At 39.1% G+C, this 27,392-nt stretch overlaps 1 protein-coding gene across 7 annotated transcripts in view; it reads right to left on the bottom strand.

The window, feature by feature from the left end:
* The window catches only part of LOC117304567 (serine/threonine-protein kinase TBK1-like), a 39,527-nt gene extending 15,463 nt beyond the window's left edge, over window positions 1–24,064 (bottom strand). Inside the window, exons 1-6 of one of the 7 annotated variants that reach the window (XM_033789136.1) lie at window positions 23,824–24,064; window positions 5,349–5,483; window positions 4,370–4,510; window positions 3,659–3,788; window positions 1,618–1,799; window positions 104–261 (exon numbers count right to left, since the gene is read on the bottom strand). In XM_033789136.1, coding sequence (XP_033645027.1) covers window positions 104–261; window positions 1,618–1,799; window positions 3,659–3,788; window positions 4,370–4,510; window positions 5,349–5,480 — 743 coding nt within the window. In that variant the 5' untranslated portion in view covers window positions 5,481–5,483; window positions 23,824–24,064. Of the gene's footprint in view, window positions 1–103; window positions 262–1,617; window positions 1,800–3,658; window positions 3,789–4,369; window positions 4,511–5,348; window positions 5,484–7,038; window positions 7,195–7,647; window positions 7,728–10,046; window positions 10,355–14,099; window positions 14,168–22,917; window positions 23,002–23,823 lie in introns of those variants that run through there. The other 6 variants (XM_033789103.1, XM_033789127.1, XM_033789118.1 and 3 more) reach the window with 6 other exon arrangements.
* Window positions 24,065–27,392: the final 3,328 nt, after the last annotated feature.

Below are 27,392 nucleotides of genomic sequence, written 5' to 3'. Positions count from 1 at the left end.
TAGGAGGCATTTAACCCATCCTACATGGAAGTTAGGATGGGTTACTCTTCCTAACCCGAAATAGGATTAATCCTACCGTTTCGTGACAGTTGTTTCAACTCACATTGTATTTCTGTTTCTCCTGCCACCGAATGGTCGAAACGGCAACATGCCAGATGCTGCATGAAATAACGTGATTCCTATGCTCCACAGATCTACCGAGGAAGTGAACGTCTTCATGAGTGGTCTTCGAAGGACTGCTCGCTCGTAGATATCTGGATGCTGAAAGTAATGGATGAGAGAACAATAGTCTTCATTAGAGGCACCGGGTACTGTTGGTAATTGCTCAAAATAATTGCTAGCGTAAAAACTTACTGGTTAGCGATCAATCGAGAGATGTTGATAGTATAAAACATTATGAGAAACGGCTCCCACTAAAGTACAGTCATTTTCGAGAAAGAAGTTATTTCTCACTCTTCAAATATTTTAGTGACTAAAATATTTATATTTTATTTCGAAAGCTCAGAATTTGATTTTGAGGCATCGAATTCAAGCATCTGAAAGCACCAACTTTGTCCATCAAGGGTGTAAATTTTCCATTGTTATCTCGCAACTTCGACGACCAATTGAGTTCCACCAAGTGAGAATATTGGTGTTTTACAATTACCAAAGGTGTCCAGTGTCTTTAACATCTCATTTTCCTCCTCACTCCCTCCCTTGTTCTTTGTTACATAATTTTAACTTGTTTGTTACATATTGTTTTAACTTTGCTTTGTACTTGGTTTATAACCAGGTCATCACACTGCATACATGCACATTGGATTAGAAAGCATGTACACAGACACAATCTGTAACAGTATTAAAGGCAGTGGACACTATTGGTAATTACTCAAAATAATTATCATCATAAAACCTTTCTTGATTACCAGTAATAGGGAGAGGTTGATAGTATAAAACATTGTGAGAAACAGCTCCCTCTGAAGTGACGTAGTTTTCGAGAAATCAGTAATTTTCCACAAATTTGATTTCAGGTCTCGAAATCAAGCATCAGAAAGCACACAAATTCGTGTGACAGAGGGTGTTTTTTCTTTCATTACTACTCGCAACTTCGACAACAGATTGAGCTCAAATTTTCACAGGTTTGTTATTTTATGCATATGTTGAGATACACTAACTGTGAAGACTAGTCTTTGACAATTACCAATAGCGTCCACTGTCTTTAAACAAACTAATCAATGAAAAAAATGAAGATACTTTATATTGGCATAATTTTTCTGTTTTAAAACAATATAAAATGATGGCTGTCTTTTGATGAAGATGCAAGTTCTTTAAGTCAAGTCAGTCAATACAATTCAAATCAATGGAACAGTTTTTTCCACAGACAAATTATACAAATTTAATACGGTAAAATCATTTTATTAAAACAAAACATGATACAAACTCACGAGCAAAGCATGCCAAGAAAAAAAGACAAGTTTATGCTTGAAGGCATTAATGTCTAGGAAAAGCCACAGTAAACAACTATAAACAATCATAATAAGATACATTACAACAATAGGTTGTAACAGATTTGACACCAAAAATACCTTTTCAACAAAATTGCAGTTTGAAGAAAACTTGTTTGAATCCATAACTTACTAGGTATTCTTCAGTCCCGTACAAGCTGACGAAATTCTCACCTTCAGCCAATTCACGGGCTGCCCCGAAATCGGCTAATTTGTACACTGAACGACCATCAGGTCCGTGGCAACACATTATATTCCCAGGTTTTAAATCACGGTGAACGATTCCCTTGTCTTGAAGGTGTTTCATACCATTGCCTAAAATCAACCAAAACAAATAATCAGGATGAAAAAAATCAAATGCAAATTTGAAATGCAGGCCTCGAAATAGACCCATTGCCGTGATGCACTGTGCTTTTGGTGTGGTGCCCTTGGTGAGATTCTAAAGAAGTGCCCAGAATAAGCAGAGGAATATTACCGTGCCCTTTCCAAGGACAAAGCTCAGAGCCTGGGCAGTCAATTGTAGTTGACACTTTGGGAGACTTTTAACTTTTGCATTGAGAGATAGAAAGGTAAAATCTGATAAATCGTCAGAGTCAGTGTAACATTTGTTGATTTTGTTGAGTTTGCTGTCGAGGACGGGAACTCAAGGAAAACCACAGGTTTACCCTGTTTAAAGATTTGTTGACAATTTGGTTTTTCAATTTTAAGTCAGTTTTAGGCATGAGATTTTTTACTCTGGAAATGCGGTCAAAGTTGCAAACTTGTTTTTGACCATCACTCTAGTTCAGAAGAAACTGTTATCAAATACTTTTCTAAATCAGTTTTGGGTCAATGTTTTTGGGGGGTACCATATTTAAAATGTTGACACCCTGTTTTATCTACCATAGAACAATTCAGAGAACCCAGTTTTTACAGCAAACTTGTGGGCCAATATACACAAAATTTGGGCGGATACTCAAGCTGCTTGTTCTAGTTCAGAAGAAACTGTTGTCAAATACTTTTCTAAATCAGTTTTGGGTCAATGTTTTTGGGGGGTACCATATTTTAAATTTTGACACCCTGTTTTATCTGCCATATAGAACAATTCAGAGAACCCAGTTTTTACATATCTAGCAAACTTGCGGGCCAATATACACAAAATTTGGGCGGATACGCAAGCTGCTTGTTCTAGTTCAGAAGAAACTGTTGTCAAACACTCTTCCAAATGAGTTTTGGGTCGATGATTTTTGGGGCACCCTGTTATAAATTTTGACACCCTGTTTTATCTGCCATAGAGTGAACAACTTTAGAGAACTCAGTTTTTACATTTCTAGCAAACTTGCAGGCCAAAATTTGGGCGGATACGCAAGAAAACAACTGAAAGAAATTGTAATGCCAAACCCAACAACAGGCAGGTCTACTATAATGTTTTCCACTTCCTTGTCCATTGGCACCTACATGTACATGCAACACAAAACATTTCGCTGTTTCATTGTACACATGGATGGTTTATTACAAAGCACAAGGCCAAGTTATAAGTATGGGATTTCCCCCCAGTTTTACCCTTCGATGATCTAGGCAGTCTATTTCTTTTCATGGATGCTATAGGTGACAGCGAGGGGGCAAGATACGACTTTACACGTGTTAAGTGTTGATATTTGATTTTTTTTTTTTTTTATTCATTTATTTATTTGTTTTTATTTATTTATTATTAATTTTTTATTTTATTTATTTTTTATTTTATTTTTATTTTTATTTTTATTTTTATTTTTTTTATTTTTTTGGGGGGGGGTTTTGTTTGTCAACGTGCAAGTGGTAGTGTGTGTATTAGTCAATTTGCTTCGTGTTTTGCATCCGGGTCCTTGCCAAATTGCGTTTTATTTTCGACAGGAAATAAACCCAGCTTTAAGGTATGACCAAAATCTCAGTAACAGTGTCTGTTAGCAAACTGTGTCTGAGTGTTGTTGTAATATGTATACAGGTCTACTTTATGGGCGGAGGTTTATGTTGTCCAACCTGTACTCTTGCTTATGGCTGATGTGACAGTGAATAAAAGTAGCCTTCGTGTTGTCAGAAGAATCAAGAATATTTGTAGTCTGCACCTCTATTTAAGTCCATGCATACTCATACTTCAAGTATGATTTATTCTTCAATCCAAAACAGTAATCTGTTTAAGAAGCATGGGAGTGACTTACTGATATCCCTGATGATAATGAGGAATTCTTCCTCCGGTACTCCAAAGGAGTTCTCCGGTCTGTCCAAGACGCTGAACAGACTCCCGCCCGTACAAAGCTCCATCACAATCACTCTTTCCTTTGATATTTGCTGCAAATAAAACCACAACAAAATGCAAGTTTGAATATTGAACACCTGTCGGTCGGTAGAAGACCTACCATTACAGGACTGGAATTTGGGGGGAGTGGAAGGCGGAATCCACGACAGGGCTTGATACTCACAGAGGTTTACTGGACTAGAATCATTTTTTAATAAGACCCAGAATCAACATGAGAAAACCTTCCTGACACAGTTTCCTACTAGCATTAAGACAAGTCAGTGACCTAGATAAACAGTGGCAAGTCTAAACTTTAACCAGCATACAAATATCTAGTCACGTAGGCTAACATTTGTCTGAACAAAGTTTTTTAATTTTAATTTTAAGAATAAATTCTGAACTTTGTGTGATCGGTACAGACCTTCTACCAAGTCTTGTCACTTTTTGTATTAAATTATATTTGATGTATATTTTATATAATGTGAGGGCCCCAAATGATCAGCTGTGCTGGATGGGTCACCCTCGTTAAATATCATTTAAAGTAAATAAATCAAATAAATAACATCGTCTTGTCCTTCTGATGAGTATTGGACAATGCATTGGACAACAAGATCAAAGTACTTCAGGTACTTACGTCTTCTTCAATAGCCAGGAGCTTCACGATATTTGGATTTTTGAGTTTGAGGAGGACATCAAACTCTCTGTCCTGCACGCTGCCGGGCCGTCTGTAGCTCACATTGTTGAAAACCTTGACCGCAACTTTCTCGCCAGATTTCTGTAGCATTAATATTAATAATAATAATAATAAATCTTATATTAAAGCGCTGGTATCTAGACAAAACTATTCACTGCGCTAAAATATCACCTCGGGAAAAAGTAATGGTAGGCTTGACTGAAGAGGTAAGTTTTGAGATTGGATTTGAATGAAGACAATGTCAGGTTGTGATCTAAGGGTAAGAGGCAAGCCGTTCCACAGGCGGGGTTGCAACCCAGAAACTTCTTTCTCCATAAGCTTTCAACCTGGAACTGGAAGGTGGAACGGCAAGCAAGTTGGCATCACTGGACCTTAGGCCCTATAGTTAAAACAGGCTTGTGCGGCAGAAGAAGCCTCTGCAACTGCAAGTCTCTGTCATACACAAATTTTAAGATTATGCATTGCTCGACAAGAGGATGGGGAAGAAATTGGAATAAAATTAGGCTGCTGCGGTAATACAAAATTGTGTGCGTTTTATGAAATTGGGACACAAAATAAAATCAGGTGAACATGGTGAAAAGTTGAAAAAACAAACCCGTTCCACTTTGTAAAATAAAAATAAAACATTTCTAGTTGTCAAGAATGGCTCTCGCTGTTGTATGCTAAATGTTATCAGAAACGTGGATTAGGGATTACCCTATAGCCCGGTTCATACTTCCTGTGAATGCGAAATGAATAATTTGCAGCAGTTCAACTCTGCTCAACTTGCTTGCAAATATCGCTGCAAAGGAGTGACATTGTGACATCCAGTTCCCATCAAATTTGCTTTGAATTCCTGGCTTTAGTCAATGAAAAACAAAGATGCTTTGACAGCAAAAAAAATCTTCTCTACCTACTACTACCCAATGTATAGATATACCTTTTCTCTGCCACCAAATACACTTCCAGTAGCGCCTTCTCCTTTCTTATCATCTGTGTAGTAGATATAAGACAGCGTACTGCGCAGCTGCTTTGGTTCACGTTGCGCTGGGGGATAGTTGTCTGAAAACATGTCCTGCACAGAAAAATTGAATCAATTAAAGGATACGTCGATCAAAATGTTGACTGCATTTATATAAAGCAAAGAGTTCTGATTAAACAATTTAAATTCCACACAGTATGCCTACATGACCCAAGAAGGAAATCATGCCAGCCTGTCACAGTCTTTCGGTTCGTCACTGGTTTCTAAAAATAGGATAGGCGTTAATAATACGTAAATATTTATTGTAAGACTTTTCAGAAAGACTTCCTCCATCACTTTAAGTGCAAATCACTTTGCATTGGGAGGGTACAATACAATACAATTCAAGTTATATGTTTGTGGTAAATATCATGTACTATGGATTAATAGGATTTGAAATTGTTGCCAGTTGCATGGTGTAAGTTAAACTTAGATTTAGAAATAATTATGCATCGGACTATACTTCCTTTCAAGAGCATGCACTTTATATCTGGTTTGAGGAATTTTTGTGGCGGAGTAACAGGGCCACACTCAACGACAGCCCTAACCCTAATGGCCTAACTAACCCTAGCCTACCCCTAACCCTAACCCTAGCCTACCCCTAACCCTAGCCTACCCCTAACCTACCCCTAACCCTAGCCTACCCCTAACCTACCCCTAACCTACCCCTTAACCTAGCCTACCCCTAACCCTAACGATGCTAACCCTATTCCCTGGAGTGGCCCTATTCTAAAATTGTACCTTTGAGGCTATTTAATAATTTATGTTGACCTTAGTTTAAATATAAGAGATCATCTGGCCATTTTATTTAAAGACAGTGGACACTATTGGTAAATGTAAAAGACCAGTCTTCTCACTTGGTGTATCTCAACATATGCATAAAATAACAAACCTGTGTAAATTTGAGCTTGTGAGATAATAATGAAAGAAAAAAACATTCTTTTCACACGAAGTTGTGTGCTTTCAGATGCTTGATTTCGAGACCTCAAGTTCTAAACTTGAGGTCTCGAAATCAAATTCGTAGAAAATTACTTCTCTCTCGAAAACTACGTCACTTCAGAGGGAGCTGTTTCTCACAATGTTTTACTGGCCTACTATCAACCTCTCCCCATTACTCGTAGAAAGGTTTTATGATGATAATTATTTTGAGTAATTACCAATAGTGTCTACTACCTTTAATCATGTAGCTGAAACCTTGCAGCTATACAAACAGTCTACATGTAGTTGCAACATCAATCATGCATGGCTGGGGGATGGAGCGATAAATAAACTACACAAACACAAAGTACACATTTCCGAAGTTGTAGATTCCAAGTTTAGTGACTGTCTCAAATCGTATACATCTATTTTTATGAGTAATAATTTATGAATGATACACATGTGTACGGGATAGCCAACACCAGGCGTTGGTAGAGTACAAATATTATAAACAGATGCAAGGTGTGCAGATGCATACACCATGGAGCCATGCATACATGTACGTATATTCATACACCAAAATAAACAATTAGTGTTTGCCACGTGTTTTAAAACAACCGATGAAATGAAACCATGGAGTATTCCACCTCCGTGATGAAACTATAGATTTATGACCACGTTTTACACGTACCATACACGTACCGAGCATTCCACGATCAAACCGGCCTAATTCATGTACGGCATTTGCTTGCTTGTTTTTTCTCCACTCGATCAAACATTCTTGTTGGTGCTCAGCATAATACAATCACAGATTTTGCCTTCCTTGCTGCCACGATTGACCGTCTATGCATCATAAACTGGCAACCTAGTCCTTCAATCACTGATCTCTATGTGCCATGCTGCACGCTGACGACGCGCACATACTATTAATCTAGACTAATATCGACTTAATCAACTTGAATCTTTTTAAATTCTCAGATAAAAATAATTGAAAAGAATAGCTTGCACATGTTTTTTCCAGATTTTTTCCCCCAAATGTAACAACCGACTCTTGGGGCGTATAGTTCCCCCGTTGCACGCATAATCATAATACGATCAGTAACCATTTTCAAATTACAGGTGCTTTTACAACGAGTTACTTTTTTTTGCTGTCTTTATAGTCTGCAGCACTGAATATCGGATCGGCAGAAAGCAACCGTTATTTAAAATAAGCACTTTCTGAGAGAAACATGCTTATTAGCAACCAACGTAGAGGTTTTGTTTCACATGGTCGTAGAATATTCAATGAACGTGCACTTACCGTTCTTGTCTCGACTGTGAAAAGTGTAGTATTTCATCACAGAGAAAAACAGTTCTATGTCGGTTACGGACTCATGGAAAGACACTTATATGCCGTCATTATACCCCCTCCCTCCCAGTCCGGCCGTCATGCAGTTGGGGGTTACGTACGGACGGTTACAACTCATAATGAGTGGGAGATTGTACTCATTGTGAATGTGACTCACAGAGAATGATCATCCCCAGTTGGGAGAAACTGGTCATGTTTTCTAACACCATTCACCCAATTCCTTCCTCCATCCACCATGGGTGGAGGTCCACTCCCACCAGGTTTGCGGTGGAGATTCTTTTTTTGTACCCATGAGTTATCGCTGAGAGGGGGCGCGGCCCCGGTCCCTTTATCACAACCAATTTAATAAAACTTATAAGCACGAACATTTGTTTAGATTGACATTTCTTCCTTAAGTTGATAAAAACGGGATTATCAACCAAATTTCCACGTGATTTCCATGATCTGCAAACAACAGCTGAATACCAGTATAATTGCAATGTAAATTTGGTTGTGTAATCCTGTTTTTATCAATGAAGACATTTCAAACTAAGCAATTAATATTGTCGGGCTAACGTGTTTTATGAAATTGGGCCCCGATAGCCTCCGGCCGTGTGCGGGTGGGCACTTTATGTCAGGGCGGGATGAACATTAAATTGTAGAATAAAGGGACTCTTGATCTTAGCGACTCGTGGGCCCCAACGAAGTTTCGGCTAAGAGGCTGAACTAGTTCCTCCCGCGGTCAGTGATGTCACCGGGGTATGTTATTTTCTCATCCTCATCTCTACAACAAATCATAGCGATTATTTACACCGTCAGTGGCGTTGATTTGCCGTTTGGATAAACTGATCATTTTAAACCGCCGCGTGCCAAATTTTGTTTTCTCTGTACATAAAAATACTGTCGTACTCGTATAGTGCTCTTAAAATGGGATTTCCCCCGCCCCTTCTAAATCAATTTATACGGAATTGTCTGTATAGGAAATGGTAAGAAAACAAACTAAGACGGATTGCTAATGAGGATTTCTTGCGGATGGCAATGTTATACTTCAGACAAAATGTCTGCCGCGCCGGTAAAAAGTAATGACGTCATTGGGGGGGGGGGGGGGTATCATTGATCACATTGCCTTTCGCATAATACAATGACATGGTGAATCCATGTACAGGTATACCGCCTACATACATGGGGTACATTACGTGTGCATTATGTTGTACACGATAGTACAGTTGGTGATTGTGAGCATGGAGGAATAATTTATTGCTCCATGTTGTGAGTAACCTGTGCGTGGGCCTGTACATCAAGGATAGAATAATCTGGAATTTTAACTGGACACACTTGATATGATACTCAAAATAATAATTGTAACAACAAAAAGGATTATGAAAATGGCAGTTGAAGATGGTTCCCTGACGAGTTGTGGTAACGACCAATGTGTTGAGAGCCGTTGAATTCTACCTCCATGTATAGGCTATAACCACAGAGCAGCTCTCTATGGTATAACACGTTATGATTTACTTCTTTCTCATATAAACTACGATTCTCCATGCAGAGGGCCGTCTCGTCTCATATTATTTGAAAGTGATTTTGAGACATCCTCTCAGCTGGGGTCTGAATTCGCACCGATCTGAAAGCACCACAACTTTTGCGACACGGGTAAGTTTTTTTCTTTCAATATTCTCTCGCATTCAGGAACAAGTCGGTGGTTCTGACTAATCTACGTCATGTGTGATGAGCAAACACCAGTTATCACAGAGTAATGCTTGTATTTTATACAGGCTTACAATCTAATGTGTGGTACGTATTTCCTACAACGGGATAGTGATGGGCCTATGATCGAGATGATGTCATCAAACGGAGGAAGGTGAAGGCAAACAGGCAACTTGGATGCAATTCAATAAACTGCTGCAATGCTTCCTACAGGACCACTTTGGATAATAACCATTGTGAACATTCAAATGTAACGATTCTCTCTCTCTCTCTTTTTGTACAGCCTAGATCGCCTGGAACTGCTTGCATGCCCTGTACCTGACATCTGGGAGGCACCGCATCAACATGCTTCTCTTTTCACCACCCTAGTGCCGCGTCATCGAATGAATAACAGATTCCGTCGGTCCACATTTCTTTCCTAATAATCACCACACACAGACCAAATGGATCCAAAAGATTCTTGAACATGGGTCTCATTCATAGTAGCCTATCACCCCCGACTTCCTAAAAATTAACTTGACAGAAATAACTTGCAACACAGAGTACGTGAAACATGCTAAAATTGCTATGTATCGCACATTAAAAAATTTACAGAAAATCCCAACACTATAATTGTTAATAGTGTTGGGATTTTTGTCATTAAAATTACACATGTTTTTACTCACCTCCGATAATGCTCAGCATACGTACTCACGATATTATACTTAGTTTCAGCCATTGATGCCAATATTTTCCCGCTTAAATCGACAAAAATACCTAACTGCTATAACACATCCCGCTCGGGTGCCTGAATACAATGTTTGCCCTGCTGCTGTCATGGTCTACCATTGGCCCCCTGACCTCTCTATAAATAGGCCTAAACAACTTCAGTGACTTTGCTTGCTCCGTGTTTTAGTAAGAACTTCCGTCACATTATACCATGGCACAACCATGGAAGAAAAATTTTCCATGAGCAATCGTGCAAAATCATATTTTATAAAGGCAGTAGACACTATTGGTAATTACTCGAAATAACTATCAGCATTAAACTTTACTTGGTAACGAGTAAAGGGGAGAGGTTGATGGTATAAAACATTGTGAAACGGCTCCCTGTGAAGTGATAGTTTTCGTGAAAGAAGTAATTTTCCACGAATTTGATTTAGAGACCTCGAGTTTAGAATTTGAGGTCTCGAAATCAAGCATAAAAAAGCACAACACTTCGTGAGACAAGGGTGTTTTTTCTTTCTTTCATTATTATCTTGCAACGTTGACGACCGATTGAGCTCAATTTTTCACAGGTTTGTTACTTTACGCAAACGTTGATATAACAAAGTGAGAAGACTGGTCTTACCAATAGCGTCCACTGTCTTTAAAGGAACACGTTGCCTTAGATCGGACGAGTTGGTCTATAAAAAAGCGTTTGTAACCGTTTGTTATAAAATGCATATGGTTGGAAAGATAATTTAAAAGTAGAATACAATAATCCACACAAGTTTGCCTCGAAATTGCGTGGTTTTCCTTTTACTGTGCGATTTATGGGAGTCAAAAATTTGACTCCCATATTAATGGCTGACCGTGTTAGTCGACGAGGTAAAAGGAAAACCGTGCAATTTCGAGGCATGTTTGTGTGGATCATTGTATTCTACTTTTACAGCATCTTTCTAACCCATATTCATATTATAACAAACGCTTTTCAAAGACCAACTCGACCGATACAAGGCAACGTGTTCCTTTAACCTTCGAAGATAATTTACTCCATTCACGATTCACAACTACTTATACCAGAACAACAACATCATGTTCACAATCTTCTATTGTGTGAATCTCACACTAGAGATATTGGCTGCTTTGCCAAATACTATAAAAAAAGAACAAGGAATAAACATTCGTAAACAACGAATTTGATGTGACCGATGTGCTCGTTCTAATCAAATTATACTTACATGACAGAAAAGGGGCGTTCACTGTTACATTCGACGGGTAATTATTTGTAAAGAAGAAATTGCGACCAATGTCCGATATTAATCTTCAAAAGCGCAATAATATGTGTCTCTAAAATAAATATACATTACATAGAGATGAAGCTCCAGGTTCAAATTCAAGTTTGACGTTGAGCACCAACGGCGCCGACCAATAATTACAATGCCATTGTTTGGTTGCTTTGCAACCGGTAAACAGCAACCGCTGCATATTACGTATATCTAACCTTCTGTACTTAAAGGCAGTGGACACTATTGGTAATTACTCAAAATAATTATTGGCATTAACTTTCTTGGTGACGAGTAACGGTGTGGCGGTTTCAACTTTCCGTCGTGTTCAGTTTTCCGAATGACCAAATACGGTAACATTACGTCATGCGACGCCTGCGCACAGCGAGCGAAAGAAGTCAATTGTTATATGCTTTACTGAGTCCCGGAAAATTGAACACGGCGGAAGACTGAAACCGCCACAACGGGGAGAGGTTGATGGTATATAACATTGTGAGAAACGGCTCCCGAAGTGCCATAGTTTTCGAGAAAGAAGTAATTTTCCACAAATTGGATTTCGAGACCCCAGATTTGGAACTTGAGGTCTCGAAATCAACCATCTAAACGCACACAACTTCGTGCGACAAGTTTTTTTTCTCTCATTATTATCTCGCAACTTCGACGACCGATTGAGCTCAAATTTTCACAGGTTTGTTATTTTATGCATATGTTGAGACACACCAACTGTGAAGGCTATTCTTTGACAATTACTAATAGTGTCCACTGCCTTTAATTTAATTTTACTTGTAATGAAAGAAAACATACTCATTGTTAAAATTTCAAAATAAGAGTGGATGAATAATTTTATGCGGAACCATTGTTTCCCCTTTACTAACCATTGAAGGGAACACAGTGAGGAATACAAGCGCGGAGTACAGTTTTCCTGAGGGGACATGGTAAACTCTATGTTCATGGAAAACTTGACGCGATTAACTTAATGGACATGAATGTTAAACTTTTACATCTTGATCCTAGGATACAGTACACAATTAATTTTAGTAACATTGTTACACGCTATTATTGGGTCCATTTTGAACACCCGAGGGAGCAAATGGCACCGGCAGATGAGACCCGGCGGCTAGGGGGAAATCGCGCCTTAAATAGAACTAGACCAACCTTGTGAAAGAAGATGTCATTTCTCCCTTGTGGGTCATATTTCATAACAGTTGTTGTATCTCAACATGATGCATACCTGTGAAATTGAGCTCAATCGGTCGTCGAAGTTGCGAAAATAATAATGACAGAAAAAAAACACCCTTGTCACACCAAGTTGTGTGCATTCAGATGCTTGATTTCAAGACTTCAAATTCTAAATCTGAGGTCTCGAAATCAAATTCGTGGAAAATTACTTCTTTCTCGAAAACTATACGTCACTTCAGAGGGAGCCGTTTCTCACAATGTTTTATACTATCAACCTCTCCCGATTACTCGTAATCAAGTAAGGTTTAAATGAAAATAATTATTTTGAGTAATTACCAATACGTGTCCACTGCCTTTGAGCAGAATGTTTTTCTTCATAAAGCTGTTTACCGTAAGCGAGGTAACTGTTGGCTTACCCGAGGTAACACACGAGTGCGGTAACCATGCAACCCATGGTGGTGAACGTGCATGCGCCTAGGAATGTTCTGCTTATCTTGAGAAATTATGGTGAAATATAGTTTATGCTTACGCACATTTTTCTGCTACAGTAAGCACAACAATTTTCTTACAGGTAAACAGCTCAATGAAATTGGGCCCTGATGACCTCCATTCAAACCCAACTTTGGAAACTTTCCATTCCAGAGATTGTTGTTTTAAGTAGTCCATCTCCCACTTTTTTTATAGACATAATGTTTTTTTTTTTTGCCTTCATCGGTCATACTGTGGTATTTTAGAGTCATCTCTTTTGAATGACACGAATTAATGGAAATTCACATCTGAACAGGAGCAAGACAGAGAAACAGAAGAGTCATAGTATTATATAGCGCAGTGACCTTCACACGAGTTTTAAACAGTTCCATGATGACGTCATGCTTTATACATTTTAGTACAAAAGATCATGCATAGGCTATTGCCATCATCCACACGTGTGCACTCGTGTACACGGCTCAATAGAATTGAAAATATACATGGATTACATACACCGAATGTACTGGTAAAAGATTTGGGCTAAAAAAGGTGTAGTTCTGTTAAACATCCATGAGAACTCCTGGACCACACTGCATGAGCAAAGCGCAATCCCGGACAACAAAGGCTTTAGATCAAAAGTCATTACTTGTATAACTGTTTGCGTTACCAGCTGCGGGTTCGAATCCCACCCGAGAATCATATGGATTGTTCACTACAGAACTTGGAAAGCAATCGGGTAATACAAAACTATTGAGTACAACAAAATGAGTATTATACTGGATTTGAAAGGAGTCAATTCAAAGACAATGCGAGGCGATCATGCAGTCGATACAGCGCCGCACTTTGCATGCACCGCTCTCTACGACATGAAGTTATACTCACACAATTCCACGCCTTCGATGTGGTCTTGAATGTCACTGGGTCTTTTCAGAGTTGGAAATTAAATGGGCCATTGAAGTGGAACCACAGAAAAACATGTCTTCATGTAAAAGAGTGAAAACAAGTTTAATTCATGGATAAAATCTACTAGCCAAACCTAGCTCTTTAAATTATGAAACAATTAAGATTTAAATAATAATAATAATATGAAGCGTGTATACTTACTGAATAGACTTTTCAAAGTGAGCAGTAGGGTAAGCTATAATAGTAGCCTGCTGGTCGGGACTGGCAAACAGTAATAGGTTTCAGATTACAGAAACGTTCTCTTTTAAACGGAATGAGGGACAGAATTTCATTGCTGTTATGCAATTAGAAGCTTCTGGTTAAAATTTATTTTGTTATTTTAGTTTTGTAAATAGGTATGATGCAAAACGCTCAATAATTGTGTGGAAAACCGATGATTCAGCATAATGGGCCTACTATAAACAACAGAGGGCGCTGTTTGGTCAAGACGGGTGTAGTTAAGTGAATTTGTTCATCGCTCTTACTGTCACTTCAACAATAGTTATAAGACTAATAGGCGTTTCAATGGGGTACCATTTCACTTAAAACCTTGCGCCGAGCTCTCGTAAAGTAGCAATCGGAGAAACAGCGTTTGCTTTTGAACGGCGTTTGATTTTGAGCGGCGTTTGATTTTGAACGCTTTTTAAATTCCCACTTCCCGCTTCCATACTTCAAGTAGTGCACGAAATGTTGATTCTATGAACTTGATATTTATGAGATGGTGCTTTTTGTCAGTTTAATAGTTAAATAAAACATCAACACACAAAAAATACGTTTTTCCGTTTACAGGAGGAACTGACAGACAACATGATGTCATGGCTCACGCTTGCCGTAAGTAGAGAATCAGCGCTTACGGAAGCAGGGATTTATTTCTGCGCTTCACGCCAAGCGTATTTCACTGGTAGGCCGTAACGGGGAATTTTAGCTTGTGTGCGTGCGTACGTTACTATACATTCTACTTCCTTACACATCTAGCGCAGAAATTCTCCGCTTGCCGTGCAAGCGGAGATGGTGATCGAATTGCATAATTCGGCGGTTTGTAGAGCTGTGAAATTGCGCCCTGATCGTGCAGTTACAAAGCTACATCAAACACGGTTGGTGTTCATTCGTGGAAACATTTTGGATCACAAATTTATTTGTAAATATTTAAAATAATTACGTGCGCGCCGTATATGTTGCATTGGTAGGCTAGTAGATTAAACTTTGCGTCAGTTCGCCAAAATATGGAAAGAAAAATTTACACTTGAAACGAATTTCTCAAGTAAAAAGTAATGCTCTTAATAGGCCATGGGCCCAAGCCATTTATTCTGTCAAAATGCTGCAGGGGTCAGGGGTGAAGAAGGTTTGCGGTCATAATATCATAGAGAAGGTATTCTATAATACCTAGAATTTAACTTTAATGATAATTTGGGCCAATTGATGAACATTGTTAAATAATGCGTAAAACAAAAATGAAAACTAAGAAACACATTTTATATTATCATTGTATGCCTATCTCAGCGTGTCAGATTGTGGCGTCGGGTGACATTTTGTTCTCGTATTTTAAGTACGATAATTTTGTTTTTGTTATTTTACTGTGTATTTCGGTCTAAGATTGTTAAAAAGCATTACGACAATTTGTATGAATACATTCTATGATTTATTAGTTAGTTCTATGAATTGTGTTACGGCCGGCGGATGATAATAAATGAATTAATTTAAGTCAATTTAACCATGGAGGTAGAAAAAGTGTATTGTTTTGCTAGACATCAACTCTCTATGTTTGCCTACATAAGTTATCCTTCTAATTATCACTTACTTTATACGTTCCTAGTGAAGGTGGGTCCAATTTAGTAAACGGTTCAAATTATCATCATCAGGACTAGGAACAAAGTTACAATGCGTGAACGGTCTTTGCTCTTTATTGTCGTACATGAAAAGTGATTAAACACACGGTCAGAAAACCCCTTTTATTGATGACACATATATCCACTGATTATAATGACATATATCATAACAGGAATACGCTTCCGTTATCCATTATGCCTGGAACTTTCTGGGAAAGCAGCAAAGGCACTCCAAACCCGGATAAGGGCATTCCCTTAAACATCCGGATTGCGTGAATATTAATAGCTCAGTGACGACACCAAGTGCTATTATGTAATACAGTCGATATAACAAGAACCAATCGCCACTGATGGGTAATCGTTACGTCACACATCAGCTGCAGCTAGCGCACCGTGTGTATTTAACGCAATTGTTACTTCCCATGGGATTTCGTATAGCTCCATGATCTCACTGTGTGTGTCGCATTACGATACAATGTTTTTCCTTGGACTGCAGGACTTGCAATCACAAGGTTGTCGGTTCGAATCCCTCAGCTAACCGCTGATTTCACAATGACAATTGAATAAATTAAATAAATATCTTTAAATTATGAAACAATTAAGATTTAAATAATAATAATAATATGAAGCGTGTATACTTACTGAGTAGACTTTTCAAAGTGAGCAGTACGGTAAGCTAGATAGTAGCCTGCTGGTCGGGACTGGCAAACAGTAATAGGTTTCAGATTACAGAAACTTTCTCTTTTAAACGGAATGAGGGACAGAATTTCATTGCTGTTATGCAATTAGAAGCTTCTGGTAAAAGTCTAGTTAAGAATCACAATTTCTTGAATAATTTTTGCAATTCATAATCATAGACGTTAATGTTTGTATGAGAGAGATTGGTTGTTGCCAGCTTGGTGTTTATATCCCCCTGGGGAGTTTGCCGAGTTCCCTCCCTTGATGGGAAGATCATCTAAACAAACAACAAACTTCACGTTATTATTGTTTGATACATTTGTTTCTCAACAATTCGTCGTATTGGAGTTTTGAGAGACAGATTCTTCGGGAGACAGAATCTCCTGCCCAACCGGCTCCGAAAACATTGTTTCTTCTTTTCATGAGCTTTGTGCACCTTGTTAGGTGGATATTCCAGGCAAAGTGTTACACGTGCAGTGTCGTGGGAGAAGGGTCTATTGGTGTCAAGCATCTTGCGGTATCATTGTGTATCCAACGAGCGTTACATCAGTTTTGTGATCGGAGGTTGTGGGCACAATATTTTCAATGTTTTTTCTTCATCTCAGTTTAGGCCAAAGGGAAGTGCGGCCAAGTTTTATTTCGGGTTTTGTTGAATTAATTTTACTATCATATTTAGTATCCCTAAGTATTACATTCCCAACAACAAGTTCGAATGTGCTCGATATACTTGGCACAGTCTGTTAGACCCTGCCCTAGACTGGTCCACTGTCTTTACAAATATAAGGACTATAATGGTGTATGTATCCACATGTTTACATGTACGTCAGATTAAACTGCGAATCCCCAGATCAATGAATGGCGTGATTATGGACGTGGGCTCAAAGGCAGATCTCTGGCGTAACTTCACGAGCCTCAAAGTGTGACGTCAGATGTTCAGGCAAATAGACCCCTTGCAATTACATAATATCACGCCCATGCTCTGAGACCAAAGCGCCTTCACTGGGGTCAAACAAGGCAAGAGCTGATGCTCATTGTCCACAAAGCTCCCCACTATATTTCTGAACTGCTTCAAGTTTACACTCCATCATGGAGTCTCCGATCAAGTTCTTTGCTTCTCCTCATTGAACCCAAGTCTCGACACTGACAGGTGACAGGTCTTATTCTTCAGTCGCGCCACGCATCTGGAACTCTCTACCATTGATCTTCGATCTTGTCTTTTCTCAAAGTCTCTTCTCAAAGTCTCTTCTCAAAACTTATCTTATGTCATAGGTTTTCAATGACTAATTTTGTTGTGTCTGTTTTTCGTTGTGTTTATGTTTGTTTTTGGTTTTACTGCGCCTTGAACACCCAGCAGGGTGGATATGTGCGCATTATACAAGTCTTATTATTATTATTAATTATTAAAATGGACGATTCTTTAGACGCAACTGTTCAAGTATGGTATTTATATTCACGGGCCAAGAGTGCGACGTCAGATGTTCAATTATAGGTTACGTATGGTGGCCCTGAAGGGACACAGCCAGTCGTGAATATTTTTGCGACGTCGTATATTTATTCACGACAAGTCGCGAATATTTTGGCGACGTCGCGAATACTTTGGCGACGTCGCGAATATTTTCACGACTAGTCGCGAATATTTTCACGACTAGTCGCGAATATTTTCACGACGTCGTGAATAATTCTGCGACTAGTCGTGAATAATTCTGCGACTAGTCGTGAATAAATTCGCGACTAGTCGTGAATATTTTTTTCATTAGCTTGAGTGTGTAATTCTTACACGGCACGCGTAGAGAGCCAAGCTATGACGATTGTTGCCACTCTGTGTATGGGGCCCATGTTTGATCCAGTGGAATTGTTATCTAAGTTCGAAAAAACCGTGTCTGATTTGCATCAATATTTCGGTGGTTTTCAAGGTTGAATTACTCCAAACCCAAATAATTCTGAATGCTAAAGGAATAATCTTTCAGTTAAACTTGGTAGGGGATTACGTGATGCGTTGCACCCTGCCGTGACGAAACGAACTCGCATTTCAAGTTGGAAATAACAACGCAAATTGCTCTAACAATTCAGGTAAATTAATTGTCAAATTTATTGCTGAAATTGTCAACACATTATAATTAAACTTATCATTGGGTTGTTTGTAAAATTTACCTATTTTTGGTCCGACTACGCCGGGGTTAAAAATTGATGTTTTCATTTCGTAAAAAATAGTTGTTTTAATGAGTGTGTGAGACGTTGCACTTTTAAAAGTTAACTTTTCTAGCGTTTACGTTTTTCAAAATTGATAGTGTCAAGGTCATCGAAAATTACATACTATTTTGGACAGGAAGGTCGTATGATCATGATTTTTATTTTATTTAAAATGTTGAGATTTGCTAGTTGGGATTATTATGATATAAACTCAAAAATGAAATTTACTCGATATTCATCATTACGAAGGAGCGGGTGACATATAACGTTATGTTTTTTCTGAAGAGTGAAAGTGCCAACGTTTGTTGCCTAACATAGGATAGCCTACTCCTACTAAAGTACTAGTAAAACTATAACGTTAGGCCTAGGCCTACCGTTAGGGCCATACGTTAATGTTAGTTTTGTTTAAAAAACCCACCCTCGATTTGCATCAGTCGGAATTCTCCTCCGAAACCATCATCGTACGGGACAGCTTTTACTTAGTCTTACTAAGCCGTCAACGTGAATACAGTAATTACACACTCAAGCTACTGACAAAATATTCGCGACTAGTCGTGAATTTATTCGCGACTAGTCGCAGAAATATTCACGACGTCATGAAAATGTTCGCGACTAGTCGTGAAAAAATTCGCGACGTCGCTAAAATATTCGCGACTTGTCGTGAATAAATTCACGACGTCGCAAAAATATTCACGACGTTGTAAAAATATTCGCGACTTGTCGTGAATAAATTCACGACGTCGCAAAAATATTCACGACGTCGCAAAAATATTCACGACTGGCTGTGTCCCTTCTAGGCCACCATAGTTACGGGTGTGCCTCTGGGCTTTCCTTTTCCTAAGTGAGGGCGCTGCGGTCTATTTTGACTGTTTATAGTTCATTGGAGGAAGCATAGGAAGGTTTAGCTGCACGGGGGTCAAATGGTTAGGACTGACTGGGATTGGCGAGGAGAATTGAGCAACTCCTCTCCCCCTGAAATATCCCATAAGGTCAGCGTCTCAAATTGCCTCTCCTAACCAAACTCCTATCTGCTTGGCTTCTGGTGCCGATCCCTGTTCATAAAAGAAAGCAGAATCCCAATCCCAAAATCTGGAAACCTGTCCTCACCAGACAACTACCGTGGAATCTGTCTCACCTGCACCATGGTCAAAGTCTATAACCGGCTGATCCTGAATAGAATTCGAGCAGCCATTGACCCTAAACTCAGGTACAATCAAAACGGTTTCAGAGAAAAACGTTCTACTGTCGCACAGATCTTAGCCCTCCGCCGTATTATCGAGGAAGTAAAGAACAACAAACTGCCGGCTGTACTGACTTTCATACATTTCAAAAAGGCCTTCGACTCCATCCACAGAGGCAAGTTGATCAAAATCTTGAAGGCGTATGGAATCCCACCACGGCTTCTTCGAGCCATCGAAGCCATGTACACCAATACCACTGCCAAAATCATCACCCCGGACGGAGAAAGCGATGTGTTCGAAATATTGGCAGGAGTTCTGCAAGGCGACACGCTGGCTCCGTTTTTATTCATCATTGTACTTGACTACGCCCTGAGACAAGCCCTCAAAGAACACGAGGATCTAGGCTTCACCATCACCCCCAAGAAAGTACAGAAGAATTGGCCCAGTGACCCTCTCCGACCTAGACTTCGCAGATGATATAGCCCTACTGTCTGACAACATCATAGAGGCTCATCAAGAGCTACACAGCAGATTTGAGTCGGAGTGTGAGAAGGTTGGTCTCCATCTCAATGCCAAGAAGACGGAGTATATGGTATACAACATTGGGGATCATGCTCCACTTAAGACCTTCGGAGGTTCTTAACTAAAGGAGGTGGACGACTTCAAGTACCTCGGCTCCAGGATGCAGAGTACAGAGAAAGATATCAAAGTCCGTAAGGCGCTTGCATGGAAAGCCCTCTATGACATGAAGAAGATCTGGACATCTCAGCTCTCCAAGGGTTTAAAGCTGAGATTCTTTCATGCCGCAATAGAAACCATCCTGCTGTATGGGTGTGAGTCTTGGACTCTCACACAGGCATTGACCAAATCCATCAACGGTTGCTACACCAGGATGCTACGGATGGCACAGAATGTCTCCTGGAGGGATCACATCACGAACCTGGAGCTCTATGGCAACATCCCCCCACTGAGCGAGAAGATCAAGGAGCGCCGGTTGCGCCTTGCTGGTCACTGCCTACGGCACCCAGAGCTACCAGCCAATAAAGTCATTGTGTGGGAGCCCACTCACGGCAGGCGTGGCACCGGAAGACCCACTATAACACCATGCTCAAGACCCTGATCGAGGATGCAGGAGTAGTCAACAAGGAGGAGCTAATCAGCTGTATGCAGGATAGAGTTGTGTGGCGTGTCAGACATAGAGCCCGACTCAAACATGCGGCAACGCGACAACTTGGGTCGACTGAGTGAATGAGTGAGTTAGCTGCACGACGCGAGCAAACGTGAACGGGAACGTCGGAAAATTGTGTAATTTAGTTTCTAGGTAACGTCGCAACGTTAAGACGTCGACGTCTGCACGTACCTGACGTGAGAAATAGTAACTAATGGTTTAAATGTGATACTTTTACAACAATTTCTTTTCCTGACGTTCATGTTCACATTTTGCTCGCGTAACGCGCAGCTAAACCTATTTTCTCCTTTTCTACGTTTCTGCTAACTGAAAAGCAGATTGAACGTTTTGTGAAATTGCATTTTCTACGTTTCTACTGTTCTGTTACCAGAAAAGCAGGTTTTACTATTTCTCCTAATGCTTGCGGACGAAAAGTGGTCATTTGCTTTTCTGTTACCAGAATAGTAGAAAAGCAGATTTAACGTTTTGTGAAAATGCAATTTTCTATTTCTCTGCTTTTCTGCCACCTGAAAAACAGATTTTACTCTGGCGGCCGAAACTGTGGTCATTTGCTTTCCTGCTACAAGAATAGTATAGAAAAGCAGAACGTTTTGTGAAAATGCAGTTTTCTATTTCTCTGCTTTTCAGCCACCTGAAAAGCAGATTTTACTTGGGCGGCCGAAAAGTGGCCATCTCCTTTTCTTCTTTCAGATACCGACCGGAAAATCATATTTTACCTCGGCAGTAGGTGGCCGAAAAGTGGCCATTTGCTTTTTCGCTTTCAAAGGACGGCCAGTGAACGTGAACCATAAAATGCGCACAATGCACGACGCCGAACTGTGTTTGTGTTTGTGTTGGGGAACCAATCACGTCAGTCAGTCGATACTGGAAGAAGTATGGCCTACTTTTGTGATGACCGCGCAGGCGGCGCGGCATCTCAAAGGAAATACTCTGGCGGAGGTTTCACGGCTACCATCCAAAATAGACTTCAAGGATTCTTTCCTTACAAAAAACACGGTCAGTCATACAGTTTCCCGAATCAAATGAAACAGGTGACACGTTTGGACTTGTTCAATAAACTGAAACATTCACTGGCCGTCCTTTGAACGAAAAAAGCAAATGGTCACTTTTCGGCCACCTACTGCCGAGGTAAAATGTGATTTTCCGGTATCTGAAAGGAGAAAAGGAGATGGCCACTTTTCGGCCGCCCGAGTAAAATCTGCTTTTCAGGTGGCGGAAAAGCAAAGAAATAGAAAATGGCATTTTCACAAAACGTTAAATCTGCTTTTCTACATTTCTGGTAGCAGACATGCAAATGGCCACTTTTCGTCCGCCAGCATTAGGAGAAAAGGTAAAACCTGCTTTTCTGGTAACAGAAAAGTAGAAACGTAGAAAAAGCATTTTCACAAAACGTTCAATCTGCTTTTCTGGTAGCAGAAATCTGCTTTTCTGCATTTAAAGCAGATGTCCACTTTCCGTCCTCCATATAAACCGCCCTAATTACAATTCCTCTTTATTTTCCAGAAACCCTCTGGATGCACTTGGTTTCTCTGCGACATCAGCTGCAGCGGACAAGATCGTAATGCTAAGTAGCTCAATACACGCTGCTAAAACATTGTGTAATTTACCGGCAACATGATCAGCATATATATTGCAGGCTGCCTACACGCAGATCGTGAATTCGGTATCCAAACCTACAGTGCGCACTGCCCTGGTCCACCATTTTCAACTTCAGAAGTAAACGGTCTATCTGCAATCATTGGAGCTCGAGCATTGTTTCGACATTCAAAAATGCGATCAGAAACATTCAAAGTTAACCAACACAAAAACATTATAGTTTAAAGTGATCATCCCGTCTCTCGCAGCATTTCTATTTTTAAATTGCATAAGTGCAAAGGAACAATAAGTACACACATAGCTTCATAAATCATACTTACACAAATATTTTGCAGATTTTGAGGCACATTAATCCATGGGAAGAAGGAAAAATACAACAACTCACGACGCTTTACGGTCTGGAATTGAATGAGTCTGTACAATTTCTCGACTCGGGATTCCCCCCCGTGAGTTGTAAAATGGGAGGAGCTACGTGACAGCTCATGGATAGACTGGACAGTGTGACCTCTGCGCATGCGTTTAGTTTTATTAGCTGGATTGTGTAAGGAGCTCGGCGGATGGTGAAGCAGCAGCAGCTTAGCTTGTGATTTTGCGGCAGTATTATAAAGTTAACGGTCCTTAGCAGTACGTCTCTCCTCCGATATGTTACCATGCAGGTAAGACGCTTTCTGCTCATAAGTGACAGCGTTTATCTATTATCCATTAAGAATCACGACCACTTCTTGGTAAATTATTTTCCAAAGGGGTCGCTTTTACTTAAAAAAGAAAGAAAATATTGCATAAATAATCTAGTGGAAGATTATAAGGACTCCATTCTATGAAAAATCAATCATTTCCAATTGATGATTTCTTATTTTGAAGTAGCATAAAGTAGCGTAAATTTGGTTTAAAACTCGCTGCAGTATTTACAAAATAATTGGAATAATAATTGACACAATCCCAGAACGTGTTTTAACTCCAGTGGGAAAAACCCCGTTCTATGTAGGAAGTATCAATAGAGTAAACAGCAAATCATTGTTAGAAAAAAATCCAAGGGAGCTCAAACTGTGATCCAACAATGAATTTCAAAAATGATCAACGAATAAGATCCTACACATCGTTCACCAATCGGACGTCTTGCTGGTTTGTTTTAATCAATCAGCTCATTTGCGAGGTAACTATTAGTGGCAACTTTTTGAGTTCACTTGGTCACCTAACATGGAAAAAACCAAGGGCAAAGCTCTTACCTTTGTCGTCGCTGTTCATTTTCTCTGAACCGGGAAGCCGCCATCAGAAAGTAAACCTCATGTAACTAAGTAACTTTACTCTAAAAATATTTGTACGCAAGAAAACGGTATTATTACGGTACAGGATTATCATACCGCGGCTCAGCGTGTAATTTATATTTCATGTTGAAAGTTTATGTTTTGTTCACAAGATTGTTTGTAAATCAGTAATGTATATATAATAAGTTCAAAATCTGAACTTTAATCATAATAAAAACAAAAACAAACAAGCCCAATATGTGGCCACGGTTTTGCAAATGCAAGCTGAAGAAGAAGGAGAAGGAGAAGAAGAAGAAGAAGAAGAAGAAGAAGAATATCCACCACAAGGACAATATCTCTGCCGTTGCACGGGCAGAGATAAACAGCCCCAAAACTGTCAGCTAAGGCGAAGCGTCTGAGTGGCAATGTCACCATAATGTCATCGATCACATAGCGAGTGCATGCATTATGCACGATGTATGCCGTCACGGGGAATCCCCGCTTGGCTTGTAAACAACACACGCAATCCGGAAAAACCATGATTGCGCAACTCGGAAAAGGCCTATTGTGTTAAAGCGGTTGTCTCATTCCGCGTAAAAACCCAAGCGTGGCTACGATGTGAAATAGGATCACCTTGAAGAGGGGATGTTTAGCAATGAAAAGTGGGAGTAAAAACATCAGATGTTTCTTTGTAGATAACAATGCTCCGATTAAACAAAAATATAATTCAAAATGACAATTTCATTTCCTCTTTCAGACGCGACGCTTAGGCCATATTTCTATATTGAGAACTAGCTATATAATTATTGCACGGGACTTTAAAAATACAATTTGAAAATGTATTCTTCTTTAAAAAGTAAAAACACAAACAAACAACGTTGTGCAATACTTTGTATTTGCACCCGGACTTCATAAAACAAAATAAAAGTTTTTGGTAAAAGCATAACACACCTACTTTGCACATGATCACCATTCTGTTTAATCGTCCACTAGTGACAAATTAATCTGAAGTTTCTAATTGTAAACCTCCCTCTACCATAACTTACCTGTTACCGTATGCAGTCAATAGTCCAATCAGACTAGTGTACAATTTCAATTTTGAAATAGTGTAAATTAATGTTATGATGTAGAAAGGAAAACAGAAAATGGACTAATACATGATGCGGGACATGAACAAAAATAAACTGAACGGGAAAATATAAACGAAACGAGTACAACCAAGGACAGGGTAATTGGTATTGTGACGTCACTGTTTGCTTAGCAATTAAGATTGATACAAAGTTAAGATCAATCTTAGTGCTTTGTGAAATTGAAACAACGCGGAAATTCCCGCTAGTTAACAAAATTGAAGATCCGGCTAATATTGTAGGCGTATTGTAATCATCTTGTGTCCTTTTAGTGACGAGTGAACAATTTAGATTGGTATTATTTCTATCTAACAATGCTGGCCCTGGTTGGAGGAGGGGGGGGGGGGCGGGGACATGTAATGTAATCAAACCTGATTGATTGTGAGACTAGGTGAAAACTTAAAATCAGCGGCGGAAGTCTGCAAATATAAAAATAATACTTAGAAAATATGCCATTGATTTGCAAATGTTAGGAGTATAATTAGGTGAGGTATGCGGTGCGTCATGTTTTGAGTTGGTTCTAAAAACCACCGTTGTTGTTTTTCATCAGCACACCCAAATAAGAATTACCAGTGGTACCACCGCAAACCTCCCCTGTAGTTTACTAATTTTAGTGACGAACACACCTTTCGTGATAGTGTTGTTTGTCAATTTGTTTTGTCTGTTGACCTTGTTGTTCATCCCCTTGTTTTGTTGTGGTAATTTGTGTGCAATTTGACTGATTATTTTAGTATAGTATTCCATGATTTGTACCAATACTGAGTGTGTTTGGGGAGGGGGTGTTATGTTTGATATATATTTCATTTGTTTTAGAAAAATTCGTTTTCATCTTCATTTCTGTGAGAAACTATAGCATGTTCTGATACACAATTCTCTGTTTGATTGTCACCAATAACTAATTGGGTTCATTTTAGTTCGAAAATTATTTGTAAAGCTGAGAATATGGGAAGAAAATGCCATAAATTCCATTTGTTTTTGATATTAAAAGGATACCATTGACATACTTCGTTTGTTTACACTTTATCAGAATCGAAGGGGTTCCAGAATAGACCAGACCGGAATTTAAAATAAATTAATAAAATCAATTTAAATCAATTACAAAAAATGAAAGATGAGAAATAATCTTTGTGTTTATTGATGACCAATGAATGTTTATTTATTCATTCTTACTGGAAAATTCAATCTTATTTTGGTTGAATACTTTTGTTTATGCCCCAGACAAGATATACAACAAAGCCATATAATATAATGGCAATAGACGCACAACCTGGTATCAACATTAACCAAACTTATCTGAAATACTATTATTTCACGCCCTGGAAATCAAATGTTTACCATTTTATTTGAAAGCGAAAATCAGTACAGGTTCAATTGATCCCAAAATAGAAAAACAGAAACCTCATTCATACATGTTCTTCCATTCCACATCATTTTACTTTTTGTGATGCCACTTTTTTTCAATAGATAGCGGAGAACATTATCTCACCTTAAAACGGTGTCAACTGTCAATATATTTAATTCTCTTTACAGCAAAATTTGCAACATGTCATCATTGGATGCCAACAATCAAATGTACATGACTTATACCTTGCTTGATATGTGACTCTTTCCTCCCTACAACTAATAATAACATAGCAAAAAAGAATGGATACAAAAAAGAATAGACAAATGTTAAACTCACTCTAAACATTCATGAGATCCCCATAACACACTGAAGACACATCAGGGAGGGGAGAGGGGGGGGGGGGGGCAAACAATGCCACATAATGGAGCACAAAATTTGCCATCCTTGTCTATGGATGGAACATTTAGTGATCCATATGTGGCATTGGATTAGGTAATAGCGAAAAGGTCAAATTCAATGTTTTGATTGAATTTCAAGGAAATTCGTGGAATGAACTAAAAAATACCCGCCTTAAAATGTTATGGCATTTCACATCAATTTAGTTTGTGAGGTAAGAGACTTGAGTTAGGTATGAGTGCATCATCACAAAACTAAAAAACTCATCTTACACTAAGGTCGGGCAACTTGCCCGAAGGCATGCTAGGATCAAAATATCACAGTGGTATCATTACATTATTGGAAATGAGGTTGACAGAAATAGACACTTAAAGCCATTGGACACTTTCGGTACAGAAAAAAATAAAAGTTCACAGATTTACAAATAATTTACATGGTTTACAGAAGGTTATGGTGAAAGACTTCTCTTGAAATATTATTCCATGAAATGCTTTACTTTTTGCGAAAACATAAATAACTATGAATTCTCGACATCGAGAATTACGGATTATAGTAAACACATGTCATGACACGCCGAAACGTGCGGAAACAAGGGTGGGTTTTCCTGTTATTTTCTCCCGACTCTGATGACCGATTGAGCCTAAATTTTCACAGGTTTGCTATTTTATATATAAGTTGTGCTA

Source organism: Asterias rubens, chromosome 2 (genome assembly GCF_902459465.1).
Source record: "Asterias rubens chromosome 2, eAstRub1.3, whole genome shotgun sequence".
NCBI lineage: Eukaryota > Metazoa > Echinodermata > Asteroidea > Forcipulatida > Asteriidae > Asterias > Asterias rubens.
This window is presented reverse-complemented; position numbering and strand designations above follow the sequence as displayed.